This window comes from Ictalurus punctatus, chromosome 2 (assembly GCF_001660625.3).
Source record: "Ictalurus punctatus breed USDA103 chromosome 2, Coco_2.0, whole genome shotgun sequence".
Classification (NCBI taxonomy): Eukaryota; Metazoa; Chordata; class Actinopteri; order Siluriformes; family Ictaluridae; genus Ictalurus; species Ictalurus punctatus.
The window spans coordinates 29,121,356-29,140,437 of NC_030417.2; the positions used below are offsets into that span (position 1 = coordinate 29,121,356).

At 39.2% G+C, this 19,082-nt stretch overlaps 1 protein-coding gene across 1 annotated transcript in view; it reads right to left on the bottom strand.

Moving 5' to 3' along the window:
• The window catches only part of helz (helicase with zinc finger), a 53,266-nt gene extending 34,390 nt beyond the window's left edge, over positions 1 to 18,876 (bottom strand). The window contains exons 1-12 of the mRNA XM_017494478.3: positions 18,768 to 18,876; positions 10,129 to 10,335; positions 6,304 to 6,340; positions 6,021 to 6,145; positions 5,502 to 5,558; positions 5,227 to 5,275; positions 4,981 to 5,056; positions 4,605 to 4,803; positions 3,519 to 3,626; positions 2,643 to 2,943; positions 1,061 to 1,328; positions 94 to 433 (exon numbers count right to left, since the gene is read on the bottom strand). Coding sequence (XP_017349967.1) covers positions 94 to 433; positions 1,061 to 1,328; positions 2,643 to 2,943; positions 3,519 to 3,626; positions 4,605 to 4,803; positions 4,981 to 5,056; positions 5,227 to 5,275; positions 5,502 to 5,558; positions 6,021 to 6,145; positions 6,304 to 6,340; positions 10,129 to 10,317 — 1,749 coding nt within the window. The 5' untranslated portion in view covers positions 10,318 to 10,335; positions 18,768 to 18,876. The remainder of the gene's footprint in view (positions 1 to 93; positions 434 to 1,060; positions 1,329 to 2,642; positions 2,944 to 3,518; positions 3,627 to 4,604; positions 4,804 to 4,980; positions 5,057 to 5,226; positions 5,276 to 5,501; positions 5,559 to 6,020; positions 6,146 to 6,303; positions 6,341 to 10,128; positions 10,336 to 18,767) is intronic.
• Between the last annotated feature and the right edge of the window lie 206 nt (positions 18,877 to 19,082).

The following is a 19,082-nucleotide window of genomic DNA, read 5'->3' on the forward strand; positions in this document are numbered from 1 at the left end:
GTAAAGCCACATACGAATCACGCCTGGTGATGTTCATACTAAACGTTGGAGCAAATCACACAAATCTGTCTGACGCGCTATGAGGAATCCCACCTGCAGCTCCCGGTCAGGCATCAGATTGAGCTCCTCACAGCAGTCCTTACAGATACGCAGGAAGATGTAGTCCTTAGTCTTCTCCTCTATAAGGGCCTCATAGACACGCTCCCTGGCACCGGCATGCTGGCCATGAGCTGCCCGATCCCGGCTCACGGGCAACAGAAGCACCGAGTTCACCTTCGTCATCACCAGCCGTCCTGCCAATGTGTCCTCAGACAGTGTCTCTGTTAGTTTAAATCGGGCAAACAGCTGGCCGTTTTGGGCATATTTAGCACCCCCGGATATTCCAGTCAGCATGAAGCTGGAGACCATTTGCAGGTTTACCTTGATGTTGAACCTGGGAAGGCAAAACGGTCATTTTTAATACGGTGATGCCATCCAATCACATGTACACAAATCCCCCAAAACAAGCCAAAACACTGTGGGTGAAAGCACTTTTTGGTAGTTGTTGCTGTTTGTCTTTAGTTGTTGTAGAACTGCTGTCACACGTTATCAAAATACCTATGCTTCAAATGGTTTGACATGCCAAAAACGATCAGCAAAGTGTCAGCAAAGACTGTAATTCCAGTCAGAAGGAATACACATTTCACATACTAACATATTTTTAGAGCAAGCCTGTAAATCTCCTACATCAGATGCCCATGTTATCAGTTCTAAAGTACTAAAGTCAACATATGACCATCTATTGAATATTAAATAATATACAATGTGCTAGAGCTTATATTTTTCTCTAATTACATAAGTTTAACTGTTTTTCTTAATTAGTACTACTAGGAATCTGGGACAGTCACAAAAGCGGCTCTTTTATTACATGAAACATGATTCAAGTGTGACCTCTAGTGGTTAGAGACAGCAAATTAGTAAAAAAAACACATCAGTAACTCTTGATTATGAATATAATTGACAATATAACTGCGACTGGTTGTGCTGTAGCACTTCAGGTCTGGGGTTAAAACGTACTCACTTGCTAACTTCCTTGTACTGGGCAATCTCCTCGATGTAGAGCAGATCATGCAGGCGGGACTGGTAGTTCTCACGTGTGAGAGTCTTGTCCAAAACGGACTGGGTGAAGAGCTGGTCAGCGGACAGTGGGATCTGATAGCGGGTGAGCAGACTGCGCTCCAGCTCCATGTACTCGTTGGGAACAAACTCCACAATGGTCTTGCAGGAGGAGTCCCAGCGCTTCGCTGTCATCAGGAGCTGCTGCCTTGCCTGCATCAAATGCTCCAGGTCTGCAAGGGACGCAAGGCCACAGGGTGCGGAGTAGCGGTGGGTAGAAATTTGCAAATCAGTATAGGTTTTCTATTTTCTATTATACAGGGTATCCCAAAAGTCTCTATACATACGAGAAACTTTTTTTTTTTTTTTTTTTTTAAGCAAAATGTCTTCCAAAACTTTTCATACTCAGTTTATATTACATACATATATTTTTCCAGATAACCTTTACGAAAAAGGTATTGAAATCACTCATGGCTGGATCAGGAAGCTGTCACAAGGTTACGATGGACATGCGATTAGATGAACAACACCAGACTTGTTAACACGAGTTCCTCATGAGTGGGAGAGATGTCTCTATGTGTGTTTATAAAGAAACGGCAATCATATAGAGGAGGTTTTGTAAATACAAGTTACATTTTGCTAAAAAATAAAATAAAATAAAAATAAATTATAAAGCCTATTGCTGTATCTGCCTTAAAGCATTACTGTACTGCAAAAAACAAAAACACACAACAAACACAAATTGGGTTTGAACACACAAATTGGGTTTGAAAAGAATGGACATGTCCACTGTTTTACTGGCTGTATCAAACAGGCTATAGTAATCTGTGCAACAGTTCAGCCATGGTCCTGTACATGTGAAATGTTTATATTTTAAAATATCATTATAAAATAGAATATAATTTATGTATTTGGCTACGAGAGTTGCATGAACGACATTGTGACAGGCGTGCAGTCATTATGAGTATTTCTGTTGTTGTTCTGTGTTGCTTCATTGCAGTTTACAAGACTGTAATTAACATTTTTCTGAATTATTATTTTATTACAAAAAATGTGCATAATTATTATTACTGAATATATTATTATAAAAAATGTGCTGTTATACCATCGAAAATCTGGAAAGTACTTGTCAAAGTTTTGTACTATAACCCACTATAAGCAGGATGTGCTCTTCATTGAAGTGTGAACACAAACACGCACACACATAAGTATAAGTATTTTGTTAATATTTCTCTTTTTATTTATATATATATATATATATATATATATATATATATATACACACACACACACACACACACACACACACACATATATATATATATATAAATAAAAAGAGAAATATTAACAAAATACTACTTATGTTGACCAATAAGGTAAATTAATAATCTATATACCATACTACACAAAAACAAATTGTTAAAAACATATACTAATGATATTTTCTCAGAATTTGTACTCCTACTCAATAGGACTAAGGCTTTCCCCACATGTTTATGAGGATTTGAAGTTCATCGAGATCATTTGATTAAAAACAAGAACTTTACCTTCAATAGACGCTGCGTCCACCATCACTCTCTGCATCAGCACAGGCTCAGAGCCGAAATCGAAGACTACGGTCTGGCGGAAAGTGCCAAAGATCTCGGTTCTAAACGCCACCTCCACGGTGTAGAGGCAGTGATCCATGCCATTCTGCAGCAGTCCTACTCCAGTCCACTCCTGACAGCCGCCCTCACACACCTGCTGGGGTACCTGGGTAGAGGCGTCTCCTGCTGACACGGCTGTGATGGAGAAGTGTGGTCGGTTGGCATCGTAGAGTAGGGCGATGCGGTGCAACATGCGGGCAGGCTGGACGTGAACAGTGGCACAAAGGAGAGGGTTGATAACGCTGGAAGACTGGCACATACTGAACAAGGCAGTTCGATATCAACGATAACACTCTTAGTCATGATGTAGAGGAGGGGGTAAATGTGGTAGATGTTTCGACATGTTTCTAAGAGTATAAATAAATAAATAATTGCACTCTTGCTTCTGTGTTATGTTAGCTACTTTTTTTTTTTTTTAAACTGATGATGTAGCAAGATACAGTAAAATACTAAAAACTATGATACAAAAAGGCAGGGAACAGCACGGTTACAGGATTTGGTGTTAGTACTTGCTCATAGTGTGCCATTACTTTACTAGAAGTTACAGGCAGGACTACGTTCAGGATCAAAATATAGCAAAGAATTCCTTTAGACATGACCTGTTCCATTCTGAACATCCTGTTGCCTTGCTTAATTATCAGCTTGACTTAATTAAGAAATAAACAGCAAACGTGTTTGATTACTCAGATCAGCTTCTGTTGGATTAAATATAACCAAACAAGTCACATAACCCAGTAATGCTAAAAACAATGGGCGATAAATTTACAGTTTTCCTACCTGGCAGTAAAGTGAGAATGTCCAGGAATGGGATGACTTCTTGGTGTTGACAGTGACTGAAAGATCTGAGTTATGTTCCAATGTAACTCCGTCTACACAGTCATTAAGCTGCAAAGACATCAAAGAAGTAAAACACACTAAGAAAAGAATGTTAAAACCCTCCGTACAGGCACTAAAAGCTCTTTTTAAATACTGATGGTGCAGGTAGGCAATTTTAATAACAAGACGATTCCATTCCTCAATCCCAGCAACATTTGAAAACACTATTAAAGAGCATATCCGTGTAAGGCTGTTTCAACCTGTTCTGAATTGTTTCTGATAGAAGAACCAGGGCTGACGTTAGTAGCTCCAGGAATCTTTTTAATTACTTCTCCAGGTACTTCTTTGCAGACCAGGAACTATTAGGATGGAGCTTGCTGTATTGAATGTCATACACTTAATGACTAAAGGATGACCAACCCTTACACAGGCCATTAAACAAAACCGAGTCGACAATTTGTTGTAGATCCTGGCATTTAAAAGCCAAGCAAGAGGAGGCCGGCAGAAATTACACTGGAAAAATGGACAAACCATGATGCACAAGTCTTACTCAGCAACTATGCTCAAGAAGATGTTCAAAGAGAGTTTGAGTCTAAAAATTGTCTGATGTCTTTGTGACATTGAGGTGAATTTGAATCTCAGCACACTGCGAAAAACAAATGCTGCAAGTTCAAAGACCATACACATACTGAAATGATGGAATTGTCAAACAGATGCTTAGTAAGGCCCAGGCAGCTACTAAGGACTGGCATGCATTCACCATGCCCTTTGAAGCTTTCAGGCAAGCCTTTTGAAAAACAAACAAAACAAAAAAATCCCACAAATATTGCACCACCTAATCATATTTGTATGTTTAGAACAGATTATCTGTTCAACCAAGATAACGTTCATATTCTGTCATCCTTCTTTCAGGAACTATATTTTTCCCCTAACAGGAACCTTTTGGTTGCTTTAACACTGAACATATACACTGATGCAGAGAATTCGTCTTTAAATAGATCATTTACTAACGCTTTTACTAAACTGTGATCTTTGCTAAACACGTACCACTTTCTCTGGTGTAAGGGAGTTGATCCACTTCTCAATGAGGGTCTCCGTGTAGTTCTCCGTGTAATGCTTCCCATCTTGCTGCTGTTTGAGACGGATCAGTCTGGAGGCATAGCGCTGCTGCCACTCGGTCAGCTCCTCCTGTGAGTGGGCTGAGGTGCACTGTGCACCGTACCGACACAGACCCTGCTCTAGAAACCTGCACAGAACCACACGATTATACCAACACTTGCATCTAGAAAGGTGAACAGAACCACCAGTGGAAACAGCATCTTAATTACTGTATCGAATAATAATGCGAACGATAATTATCGCAATCCAAATAAAAGAAAAGGGTCAACTCTTGAATTCTACCTGAACGAGCGGTCAACCGTACCTTTTACACAATGTGTACTCCTCGCTGCTAGTGACCCCTCGAGGAGGAGGCCGAAACTGCCAACCTTCTTGAATGTCTGTTCCCAGATCAAGGCAAATGGACACAGGGATAGAAAAAAAGGGAAGAGAAACAGAAAGTTGTTTAAACATATCAGCACAAGCAGCTACCCGTAGCATGAGACTGGAGCTAAATATGATGCCTTGACTTTGGTTGTGAAACTGATGTGGTCAGTAAGAGGAAACTCACCCTCCTCTGTTTCTCCTGGCTGCTCAGTCGCCATTTTACTGCTTAAAGCCTGCCACACAAGCAAACATGATTACTCAAACTTATATTTTGATGGTTAGGTTTCTGATGAGGTCAATGATTATTACCTCTACACAACTAAGACAGCAAGCTTGCAAGGTGCACAGTGTGAAACATGTTTAGACATGCCCTAAGTTGGCCAACACAAAGACTAACCACTAACACACACAGCAAAAAAAACAAAAAAACAACCAAAAAACAAAAACAAACAACCTTACCTCCATCTCCGACAGGAGTATCTTCAACCTCGTCATATCCTTAGCCATGATTCCATTCTACAAGGCAGAGGTATGAGTGTTTATATGTCATTTTATATATATATATATATATATATATATATATATATATATATATATATATATATATATATATATATATATATATATATATATATATATATATATACACATATACATACACACACACACACACACACACACATATATATACACATATATACATACATACATACACACACACATATATATACACATACATATATATACACACACACACATATGTATAAATACATATATGCACGTGTGTGTATATACACACTTTTTTTTTTTCTTTTACATTTTTATTAATTCCAGCTCACTAAAGGGTATTACATATTGCAATAAATAAATATTTCAAGTTAAAACTTTAAGTCATCATCATCACTGTTCTGTGCATTCATTAAAATTCACAACACTTCAGAATATCTCAGATAAAGAAAGGGCGGTGGATTCATTTACCAGCGGTTCTCCATACAGAGCTTTAGAAAGAATGGTGAAGACTTCCTGTAGGCTTCCATCCAGCATCATTTTATGCAGTCCGGCCCTGAAAATTCCCTCACCCTTACCCAGCTCCTCAGCCAGCACTACACACACACACACACACACACACACACACACACACACACACACACACACGTAAGGAAACCTTGCCCACCTGCAGCCAAGCACTCTTCTAAACTCTGCCTTTGATTATGGAGTCATGTAGGACATGATTCAAAAGAAAAACTGACTTTCCACTCACCATGCTTACAGTCTTCATCAGCTTGATCATACTCCTTCTGCAGTGAGAAGCAAGAAGCAGACGTTACAAGTCATGTTGGATTTTATCGTCATTCCTCTATATAGCTTGTATACATTGGAACGAAATGACGTTTTCTCAGGACCATGGTGCAACACAGAACAGTACACAAGACAACAAAGTGCACATAGACAGTGTGAGATGAGTGCAAAAACAATAAATACACAGAACAAAACAATAAATACACAGAGCAAAACAATAAGTACGCAGAACATGGACTGTAAACCTTAAGCTATTGTGTAATGTAGCAGCACAAGTATAGCAGCCATACTGGCAGCAAAAACGAGTTCCATAGTATAAAGTGACTGACGCAGCTGTGTAAAGTGCAGTGTGCAGTAGTCTCACTGGGTTAGTGCATGTGCAGTGGTACAAGTCTTGCTGGAGTTGACATTTGAATAACTATACAGATGTTCACTCAGGGGGAGATGTCTAATCATTCTCAGTGAAATCCCTGTATAATTCAGTAGTATTAGGCTGGCTTAGAGCAATGTCCAACTGACATCGACCTGACAGGATTCTTAAAGGCTAATGTATCCAGGAGTAGGGGTATAACAATCCGGATTTACAGTTCCTTTCACTAATATTGGCACCCATGGTAAATATGAGCAAAGAAGGCTGTGAAAAATTGTTTTTACTGTGTAACCTTTTGATCTTTTGTTAAAAAATATTCACAAAAATTTCTCTCAAAAATGTGCTCTCGTGGATACCACAACACAGGTTTATTCAATAATACATACATACACATAATATATACATATTATATATATATAATGTTAAATATAGGGGTGTAACAATTATTGCCACCCTTTTAGTCAATAATTTGTGCTGCCTCCCTTTGCCAAGATAACAGCTTTGAGTCTTCTTCTTTAATGCCTGATGAGGTTGGAGAATACATGGAAAGGGATCTGAGACCATTCCTTCATACAGAATCTCTCCAGATCCTTCAAATTTCGAGGTCCACACTGGTGACTCTCCTCTTCAGTTCACCCCACAGGTTTTCTATGGGTTTCAATTCAGGGGACTGGGATGGCCATGGCAGGATCTTGATTTTGTGGTCAGTAAACCATTTTTGTGTTGATTTTGATGTATGTTTTGGATCATTGTCCTGCTGGAAGATCCAACCACGGCCCATTTTAAGCTTTCTGGCAGAGGCAGTCAGGTTTTCATTTAATATCTCTTCATATTTGATAGTCCATGATGCCATGTATCCTAACAATATGTCCAGGTCCTCTGGCAGAGAAACAGCCCCAAAACATTAAAGAGCCTCCACCCTATTTAACCCTGGGCATCAGGTACTTTTCCATATGGTTGCCACTCTGTGTGTGCCATAACCACCAAAACATTTTATTGCCAGAAAGCTCTATTTTGGTTTCATCTGACCATTGAACCCGATCCCATTTGAAGTTCCAGTAGTGTCTGGCAAACTGAAGACTGAAGAGTTTGTTTTTGGAGGAGTAGAGACTTTTTTCTTGAAACCTTTCCAAACAGCTTGTTTTGATGTAGGCGACTTTGGATTGTAGTTTTGGAGACTTTCCGACTCCAAGACCCAACTAACTTCTGCAATTCTCCAGCTGTGATCCTTGGAGATTTTTTGGCCACTCGAACCATCCTCTTCACAGTGCGTTGAGACAATATAGACACACGTCTGATTCCAGGTTGTTTCATAACATTTCCAGTTGACTGGAACTTAATTACAGCCCTGATGGTGGAAACGGGCATTTTCAATGCTTGTGCTATTTTCTTATAGCCACTTCCCATTTTGTGAAGCTCAACAACCTTTCACCACACATCACAGCTATATTCCTTGGTATTACCCATTGTTATGAACGAGTAAGGGAATTTAGCCGATGTGTTACCTCATATTTATACCCCTGTGAAACAGGAAGTCATGGTTGAACAATTTCCTGTTCCTAGTCACCCAAAATGTACAAAATGTTTATATATCAACGGGAATGTACTCCCAAAAAAATTCTCTCATATGAATTCATAGGGGTGCCAATAACTGATGCACACCTATATTTAACAAAAGATGGGTTTTTTTTAATTTTTTTTATAAATCCGTGTTGTGTTGGTTTCATAGAAAAAAAATCAAGGTGTTAGAATGGCCCAGTCAATCACCTGACTTGAATCCAATTGAACAAGATTTAAAGGCAATATGTTTAGATGAATGGACCAAAATCACACCAGAATACTGCAGCTGATTAATTTCTTTATACAAGAAGAATCTTGAACCTGTCATTACAAACAAAGGCTTCTCCACTAAGTATTAAATAAATTTCAGTTTTCATGTTCAATACTTTTTTCCCCCCGTGTCATTCCACTTTATTTCACATAACTTCATTTATGGACCTTTATGTTGTGAATTCTTCATATTTGTGGATTTCTTGAGGTAATACAGGTGTCTGGTGAAAATTTCATGCGAATAGTTTCATTGGAAATATATTTACTGAAAAAAAATGTTGACGCATTCAATACCTATTTCCCCCACTGCATATCATTTAAACAAATAAAATAACCTTTTATTTCATCAAAACAATGGCATTGTAATAGCATGTGTGATCTGACTGCAGCTGCAATGACCAAATTCATTACGTAGGTCGAAAATACATGTCTTAAGAGGTAAAAACCTATGAACAATTGAATGTATAATATTACAAATTATAAATAGTAATAATAATTAAGCTGCTTTAATCAGCTACCCTATTAACTGAAATATTTAAAAATAATAAATCCAGATAAAAAAACAAAACCAACAACTAGTGGACCTAAATAGATGACCGTTACACAAAGCCTGTTTTACACTGTGTGATTTCAGAAGTGTCTTAAGATTTATTATTTGTCACACTGTATGAGAAGATCATCATAAAATCTTGGCTAAACTTTCATAACAGACTGTGTGATAATGCGTGTTCTCCGTGTCAGATTATATGAAGATACACTAATGATAGACCTGCAAAAAAAAATGACTTCATTCTGCTTAAGTCATCAATCACGATGCAGGCTTGCACAGAAAATTAGGTCAGAGAAACAGAAACAGGACCTGATAATGTCAAGTATGGAGAAAACAAGTTTTAAAAGTAAAAGTAGGGGAGTTTGGAGCAGTCAGTGAGATCTTTATAAAAATTTTCTGACACTGACAGATCTTTCTTGTAAGCTGGCTGGTCACAATGGCACTAAATCAGCTGCCGATGAACACGTTACATTATGCTTTTTAACACTTATCTCCGCTACCTCAACTCATAACCAAGAACTCTTAACAGTGTGCGATTTTTGCCTGCAAGAGCATAATAAACGCACCTTAATTGATTAAGCTGATCAATTAGTTCAGTGTTTCTCACACATTTTGGTGTTTTCCCTGCTCACAGCTCATCAGCTAATTGATAAGCTTGAACTGGGTTGAAGTGGGCGAGTCAGAGAAGGGAAAACACCAATACGTGCAGGGTGGTGATACTCCGGGACCAGTACTGAGAAATGCTGAATTAGGTAAATATTTTATCTCTGCTTATATTTAACCTGCGAACAAAATTTGAAAAGTTTAAACAAGCTTGTAGACAGTGGATGCACGAGTGGATCTGGCCCATCATGTTTCATCTCTTTTTTAATTTAATTCGAAATGGTTTGCTAAAAGGTCATGTGCTGCTCATTACTCAATGCCAGTTAGAATTAAAACAAGAAGCACATATGCACAAAGCCAAGAATAACAGATTAGAGAGCATGCGTGAATTTCGGCCAAAATAAAAGTGAATAGTGGAGATGTTGGGAGCTCACCAGCTGGAGCAGGGCTGCTATGCGGTAGAGGAGTGCACACTTGCGGAGGAGGGTTGTGTTGGGGGTGGGTGGGGTCGAGCCCAGTGCCAGCAGGGCCTCCGTGCTGTGGGCCACCGCTGCCTCATACTCCTGCCTTACTAATGATCCAATGGCCTCTTCACATGACTTCTGGGGCCTCCTGTCCTCCATGACTCTGGGACAGAGTATCTGAGGAGGAGATACACAGAGGAGTGTCATGGTAGTTTTCTAGATTTCCTGACCTGCTCCCAACACACCAGACTATTCCATCAAGTCCCGATAATACATCTAGCTAAAATTGCAGCTTCAGGAAACCAAATAACACAATATTATCGTACACTTGACATTTATTTACACAAAGCAACTTTTTCCTGTCACTGATGAGCTCAATCCTGAGCTCAGGTTATTGTTTGTGTGGCATTTTGTATGTTCTCCCTGTGTCTGCATGGGCTTTCTTCGGGTTACCCAGTTTCCTCTCACCTCCCAATAACACTTTCACTCCGTGCTCCTAGGATGTGCTCCGGATCTTCTGTACATAAAACCCTGACCAGGAAATAGTGGTTACTGAAGATGAACAAACGAGCGAATCAATGATAGATATACGGCTTTATTGCTTTTTTTTTTCTTAAAAACTCGTGATCTGCCATCTTCACTGTGTGGGCTTTTGCTACATAGGGTGCAATGTCATGCACTATGTTACCAAAAGAACAGCATTTGAGATACAGCCACTTAAAATGTACCCTCAGCATTTGCTGTATTTGCGGCAAGACTAAAGTATTGGCACTCCTGGATTTCTGTAGGTCGTACTCCACCATAAAAAAAAAAAAATAAAAATAAAAAATAAAAAAATCGCTGCACTTGGTGCGGAATAGTTTATACTGAGAGGGAATCAAGCAACGTCGCCATGCTGTCTAATTTCACACACAGTTTGTTTATACTTCAGTGACCACCCTAAACATGACCAAATTCTTGTTACAAAGTTCACGAGCACCAAAACCAACAGAAAACAGCAAAGTGAGAGGAACCTGACAGACCTGGTAAACCTGAACAACAAATATTTAAATAAAAACAGAGCAAAATTTTCTACTGGGGTTTTTACACCAACAACAAGCATCGTCTCTAGTTCACCTTACACTCATCTTCTCTCACCTCTGAAATGCTGTTACTGATCAGTCAGTAATCAAATTCAGGTGCTGATGTATTAGTCAAAAATTTTGTTGAAATGTATTTACATTGAGGGGAAAATACACTAAATGTGTAGCCTGTGCAGTACAGCTGTGTTGAATCTTCTCATAACTATAAAAGCTACTGCTGGTTAGATCATTAGCTTAAATAAGATTACATCTAAGAACACTCAGCGCTAGTTATTAAAGCCCAGGTCAACTCATTCTCATTATTACCTACTTAATAACACTCAGTATGTTTACATGGACAACAACATTCTGATATTAACCAGATTAAGACAATACTCTGAATAAACAGTGACTATTGATTATTATTATTACCTTAATCCAATTAAAGTCATACTCAAAATAAACACAAATGGAATTAAAACATGTGGAGTATTCCTGTTTTAGTCCCATTATCGACGTGCATTACAGACATGTACACACCTTAATCACACTTAATGTCGTGTGGGAGTTTTCACCACATTTCGCAACAGGACACATACACACATGGCAGTGCTCAACCGTTTGACAGCAAACAAGAGAGCACGGCTGTGTCTGAAACCGCACAGAGTACTTACCCACTATATAGTAGGTGAAATACATGTATTTCTATATACTATATAGTAGGTAAGTATGCAGCGTCGGACAAGAAGTAACGTCTCATCCAAAACACGGTGCTGTTTTTACAGTTCAGTGTCCCCATCACTATACTGGGGCATTACAACCCACACAGACCACAGGGCGAGCACTCCCTACTGGCCTCACTAATACCACTTACAGCAGCAAACTTAGTTTTCCCCATGAGGTCTCCCACTCAGGTACTGGCCAAGCACAACCCTGCTTAGCTTCACTGGGAACCAGGCGAGAACTGCAGGGAGATATAGCTCTGACATCACTACAGATTACAATGACGTGAATCAACACAGCAGTGGTGACTGGTTGGGTTTTTTTTTGTTTGTTTTTTAATAATAGGAGAACTGTCAGTTATGGATATGCATGAGCCTAAAATATTGCTTTAAAGAGAATTTTCTAAAATCAGGTCAACATAAGCACTGTCCTGCCAAAGGCAGCTAAACAGCAGGAAGTAGTGACAGCTAGCTAGACTAAACAACACATTCCAGACATGCATGCAAATACAATTCAAAAAGAACTTTAAACTTAAAGTTTATTTAAAATTGACACCATTACCACAACTCAGTGCTGATATCTTTGAGTTTAAGTTTGACATGTCAGTAAATTTCATTCTGTCTCAGTGATTGGCAGCTTGTTAGGAGTTTCCTCCCCTTTGAGAGATTTCCCAAGCATCATAAAGAGAAGCCATGCTTCCCCGGGAAGGACAAGCACAGAGCACACTGTCCAATAAACATCGAGATTTTTTTTTATGCCCCTCTCCGACTGACCGCCCCCCTTTGACGACTGTGCTTCTGGTTCAAAATGATGTATTAAAAGTCTGTTGCCCTAGGAGGGTAGATCTTTCATCCCACTAACCCACAGTGTTCTTGACTCAATGTGTTTAGTGTCTCAATCAGCTCCCCAGCTCCCTGGGTCGTGAATCAGTATAAACGTGTATACGAGTTCAAGCACTGGTAAAGACCCTGGCTAAGTACACATTGGGACACTTATAACTCAATTTCCAGTGACTTGACTTTTTTAAAATCATTAAACACTTAAAAGTTGGTAGACTCAAACAAACTGTATAAAGAATATAAATAAATAAAAAAAGTCACAAACATAATAATAACATAAGTAATTATTCAAGAGCTACAACAATAACAAGCTGCTTACATTTGTAGACAGAGTTTGGAAAGAGTTTGTGATTGAGGCTGTCTTTAAAATGGCCGACTCCCTGATTGGTGCCCTCGCTACTGAACTAGGGAGCTGATTGAGACGCACCCCCAGAGACACATGGTTTCTCTTAAGTGTCTGTGAGAGCTGTGTCTGGGAGTTCAAAGTATATTTTCACTCAGGACGTGCTGTTCACCAAAAACAGCTTGTGTTAAATGAACAAAAGAACCTGATATGGCAGAGCGATATCTAATCATCTGATTCGCTAGAATACTGAATTTCACCAAGAGTGAGGAATAATATAGATGACTTCAGTAAATATTTGTGGATTCCAGTGTAGTCTTAAAGCAATGCGCGACACAGGTACTCGATACGTCCAGAATACGAACAGTCCCATGTTCGGATTTGTTACCATGCCACGGTGGGAAAGTGCTATACACTATGACCCCCGTATCTGCGGGGGATATTCTGCAAGTCACCAGCGGATGTCTGAACCAATGAATTGTAGTGAACACTACATACTGTACCTACCTATGATTTTGTAATAGCACAAAATTCTTTTTCTTTTTCACAGTTTCATTTTGTTTCAATTTTGTTTGTCTTTTCCATACAACCGAGCAACCTCAGCATACGATTTTTTTTCCTTTCTCTATTAAATCGAGACTTTTCACCTTTTCGTTTAAAGGACTCACATTACGACTTCCCTATGGCACATCTGATTTCCCAGCATCACTATTCTTGCACTTTGGGGCCATTATTAAGCAAAGTAAGGGTTACTAATGTGGTTTTCACACTGGGAATGTTTGCTGTGATCCGAACGTGAGAGCGATTGTTCCCGGCGCCCCCCTGCAGCGTTGGTCTGGTTTAGAGCTGCAACAACTAATCGATAAAATCGATAATATTCAACTATGAAAATCATTGTCAACGAATCTCATCATCGATTAGTTGATCTGCGTGCGGCACGGGGCACATTTACTCACTGTGTTACCCCTGTTCCGAAAACATCACACTGGAGAGTACAGACCACAGCTGTACACGTACACTTACACTATGCACTGTTTACTCTACAGTCTAGTGTATGAATTTTAGAACGGTAATATCATCTCAAATGGAACACTAGCGGGACGTATAAGTCTTTTCCCAGTCGATGGCACATGATGTCAAACGCATGTAATATGACGCCGCTAGCTTTAGCACAGCACCCAGAGTCAACAAAAATGAATTTCTCTAGTTCACTGTTTGTCAGCATTACCTTTTATGCCCAACATAACCTCAGTCACCATCTGACAGAGGCGAAATCATCAAGTGACATCGGAAAAAAGTGTACAACCTCCAAGTCCTCTAAGGTAGGGAAGCATTTTATATTAAATGGTGCGAAGAAGTCTGTAACCTGTAAACTTTACAAAGTAGAGCTTGTGTAGCAGGGAAGATTATCAGTACTTTTTTGTGCAAAAATAATTCAAATACTTAAATATAATAAACTAAGACATAGAACATTAAATTTTATATATATATATATATATATATATATATATATATATATATATATATATATATATATATATATATATATATATATATACATACATACACACACACACACATATACATATATATACACACACACACAAGGATTGTGCAATTAATCGAATTTTCGATTTCAATCTTGATTACAGCCTCCGACAATTATGAAAACAAAATAATCGAGATAAAAAACGATGATTGTGACACATTCCATTTTGCAATGTTCTCGTTTTTGTTTTTTTAAAATCGTTCGGCATTTTTCTTTACAGCGGTGCACTTTCGCCCCTACCTAAAAGGCCAATCTCACTCCCCGCCAGGCTGTGGCATTTTTAGTTCAGCTGCAACAAAGATGACAGAAAGAGAGCCTTTGGTTGAGAAAGATAAGAAAGATAAAACCATTTCAGTCTTTTGGAAACAATTTGATTTCAAGGAGTCTGACGTGGAACAAAAAGAAATAACTAGAGATGCACCGATACTAAATTTCTCAGCCGATACCGATAACCGATTATTCAGAGTCGGCCGATACCGATATTTCTGCCTTTTATGCCTTCTTTTAAATGAATAATAATTAATTCCACAATTCTGAAAGAAATGCAAATAAAAATTTTCTTCTCTCTATTTGAACAAGTTGTTTCACAGTAACTGATCTCATAAACAGAACACACATAACTCAAATTAACATTAACACATGAACTACATTCTGAAGATTAAATTAAGATTACTTAACTTGTTGAATGTTATTCATTCATATTAACATTGACTGAAATCTAAAAAAATCTCCTGTTAGGCTTCACATTCACTCACCACAAACAAAATCATTTCTACTTCATCATTAACATCAAACTGGTAATATATAATATCAACTTTTTATATATTAACATTACTCTACAAATGTATTTTTATGTACAGAATATACTTTGTTAACTCATCTTCATTTAAATCTTTGAACAGTGTACTGCGACTTTAATTTGGCTCGAGCAGAGCAGCAAAAAAAAATAATTTTGACTTGAGGCTGAAACTCCCGCTTCACTGCTGCAGCGTCCGTGTAAAACTTTAGCATTGCAGAGATTACAGAGTTTACAAACTGCAGTTTTGTCCTCAGTCCACACAAGAGACATCATCTTTACACACTGCACAAAATCGATGTATTTTCCCGCCCTCTTTTGATTGACAGGATATAATCGGCCCTGATCATCGGATGGCGTGAAAAATCGCCTTTATCGGCCGATAGTTTAAAAACATCCGATGATCAGGGCCGATTACATCCTGTCAATCAAAAGAGCACAGGAAATCACAGATTTCGTGCTGATTATTTACCGATTATTGGCGATACATCGGTGCATCTCTAGAAATAACGTTTGATAACATTGGAAAGCTCATTTCCTCTAGCGTCATGACAGCTGGTATAAATGCGGCCATTTCCTTTCTAAAGCTCACACAGAAACTACAGGCTATGGAAGTTTAAAGTTCATTTATGGCGATGCAATTCGCCGAAATGCGTCACACGATGTGCTCCGCTAGCTTTGTTTAATGTATTTAATTAAACAAATTTATTTCATTTTGTTTTACATATTTTTTTCAGTTGAATTATATTCAAGGAAATCCAACATTAAAAAAAATACAATAAAGTTTTTTTTTTAAAAGTTCAATAAACACATGATGTTTCCAAAGTCAATGAGCAATCGTGTTTAATCATCGTGATCTCAATATTGACCAAAATAATCGTGATTATGATTTTTTCCATAATCGAGCAGCCCTCTATCTATCTATCTAAGAGAGAGAGAGAGAGAGAGATTCACACACACACACAGACACACCTGTGTTAAAAGTATGAAGTTCAATTGAAAAATTAATCGGTCGAATAATCAATTATGAAAATAATTGTTAGTGGCAGCCCTGGTCTGGTTCATACTTACTTGATTCTATCGAACACCGGGGTATTTGCGTTCATCTTATGCCATCACAAACATCACATGCAGAACACGATGCGACTCACCACATTTTTTGTTGGTTTTATTATTTTGGTGCTATTATGCACAGCAGATATTATGCACAGCAGTGGACCTCTTCTGTGTCCCACAACATTCCCCTGCCACTCACGGTACACGTGTTGTGGAAACTAACAATGTCATCATCAGCTAAAACACACGTTCAGGAAGTGAAATAACCTGCGCGAATGTGGACCCGACTGGGACGCGTTCACGCTCATGGAAACTGCAGCTCAATTCCGGTGCAACCGAACTCTCACCACCTTTTGCAGGTAGTCTCGGGTTCGGTACCCGGCCATGTTACCAACTTTTCATACAAACCATGCTCCGTTTCACACTAAACTGCTAGTGTGAAAACCCCCTACGTGACGAAGGGCTGGGTAGCGTATACAGCACGGATACACTGAACAAACGGATGATTACCAGCCTGGGTGGGACCACATAAGATTTCACGACGTTACTCAGAACAGCGGGTAATTTACATACTGAATGCTTACTGTATTTCCTGGAGATTTCTGGCTCATTTTTACGGACCGCGGTCAGGATTCAGGGGTTTTGTTGTACGACTAATGATTACTGTGTTCACTTTGATAGAAAGTGATTTTTTACAAGAGATATTACCAGGGTCAGTTTCACATGTGCTTTTGTTTGATACGCCTGGTCCCTGGACGGTGCTGCCAGCACTTATTTTTCCTACTACACTTTTCTTTATGTGTTTTTCTACCCACACTGATGATACGGTAGAGTCTATACAGAGCTTTCAGACAACAGTTTGCACTGGTTTCTTCTATCCAATACTCCTCCACAGTCCTGTCTAATTACTGTACACAGCCCTGCGTATTTATTCTAAGTTTGTCTCACTTTTTTTTAACAATCTGGTTCTAACCAGGAACATACAAGATCAGTCCAATAACTGTAATAAACCAACTTTGAGTGGATCATCTGTACATCATCTATAAAAGTAAGGCTCCTTGTGCTTCCTGATACACAGAGCTGTTTCCTGAAGTTTGTGACTTTGGGGAGATTTCTAATGCAAAACACGACTCATATACAGGATGTATAAGATGCATAAAGGTATTTAAAGTATAAAATATATAAAGTGCAGATGAGGATGGTTATTTGAAGGGACAATCTCCAGTCCTGATGAAAAACAACACTGTGGCTCTGATATGAAAGGCAAGGCAGGGCAAGTCTAAACATCACCCAGATCCTGCGTGCTATTTAAACTTCATATCTGCGTTAATTAACGGGGAACAGACCACAAAAGGCGACGGAGAGACTAAGAAAAACACAAAGGGCCTATATTTGGATTCCGGGTCAGTTAATAATAGATGTCCTATCATCTGGCGAGAGAAAAACAACTACTAGCCTCATTGTAACGGGACACAAAAGCAAATCACACGACACAAATTTAAGAACTTGATGTCGCGCTAAACCGCTCATTAGCATGGATTTCCTGCACTGAACAATAAACTGAAGCTTGCCGAGCAGACATTTAGCTACAGTTCTGCTTTACCCAACTGTGATGTCGCCTGTTAGAAAGCTAGCTCAATGCGTTATTTTTCCACACCTATATTTAGACAAGTCCCGCCTCTCGTGTTGTAATTGGCCAACACGTCGTCAACACACGCAAAGAGCTCGCCACTACGCAATGACAGCCGAGCAAGCGGGAGAACATTCGCCAATTACAGCGCCGGAGGCGGGATTATCCGGAGAACGGGTGGGAGAAATACCGCTAGCTGGCCTTGAGCGACTAACGCCCCCGTAGTAGTCGTGTTTACGCAATGTCTGGCACAATGTCCCGGAACGTCCGCAATGTCCGAGCAGTCGGCGTACCGTAAACATCTACAGACCTGAGACTGAAAACTGTTATGTCCTAGTACAAACCGACGGGACGTGTGAACTAGCAAGCTAAGCTTAGCCAACTAGCTGACGCTAACTAGCTGACGCTAACGTTAGCTAGCTAGTTTGTAGGGCTGCGGTTCTGGCCTTATTGTGTACCGAGTTATACTGCAGCTCACCATAGTGCTTATTTAGCTTTTGCTGCACTTTAAGATACCCGACATCTGTAATTTAACAAGCGACTCCAAACAAGTCGTGGTTCCTAATCTGAGAGGAGCGCAGAGAAAAGGTCTCGGAGGAAGTCTGCACTTACCTAGCTTCACTTTCTACGCCATCTTGAATCCACTTGTCAGCCTGTCGCACGGCATTATGGTCAAATATTTACTGCGCGCGGCTTCCTGGAAATGCTACCGTCATGTAGCACTGTAACAGCCCTACACAGAGTAACTGTCACCTCCTGGCCTTAATTCGACCAGTACAAGTTTCATTAACAACATGACTATGTATAAAATATAATTTGCCAAAATATACACTCCTATATGGTTATAAACGACATAAAGGGCGTTTCAGTTTAAATTTAACGTAATGGTGATGGTGTTGTAAATGAAGGAAATGTAAACATGGTGCT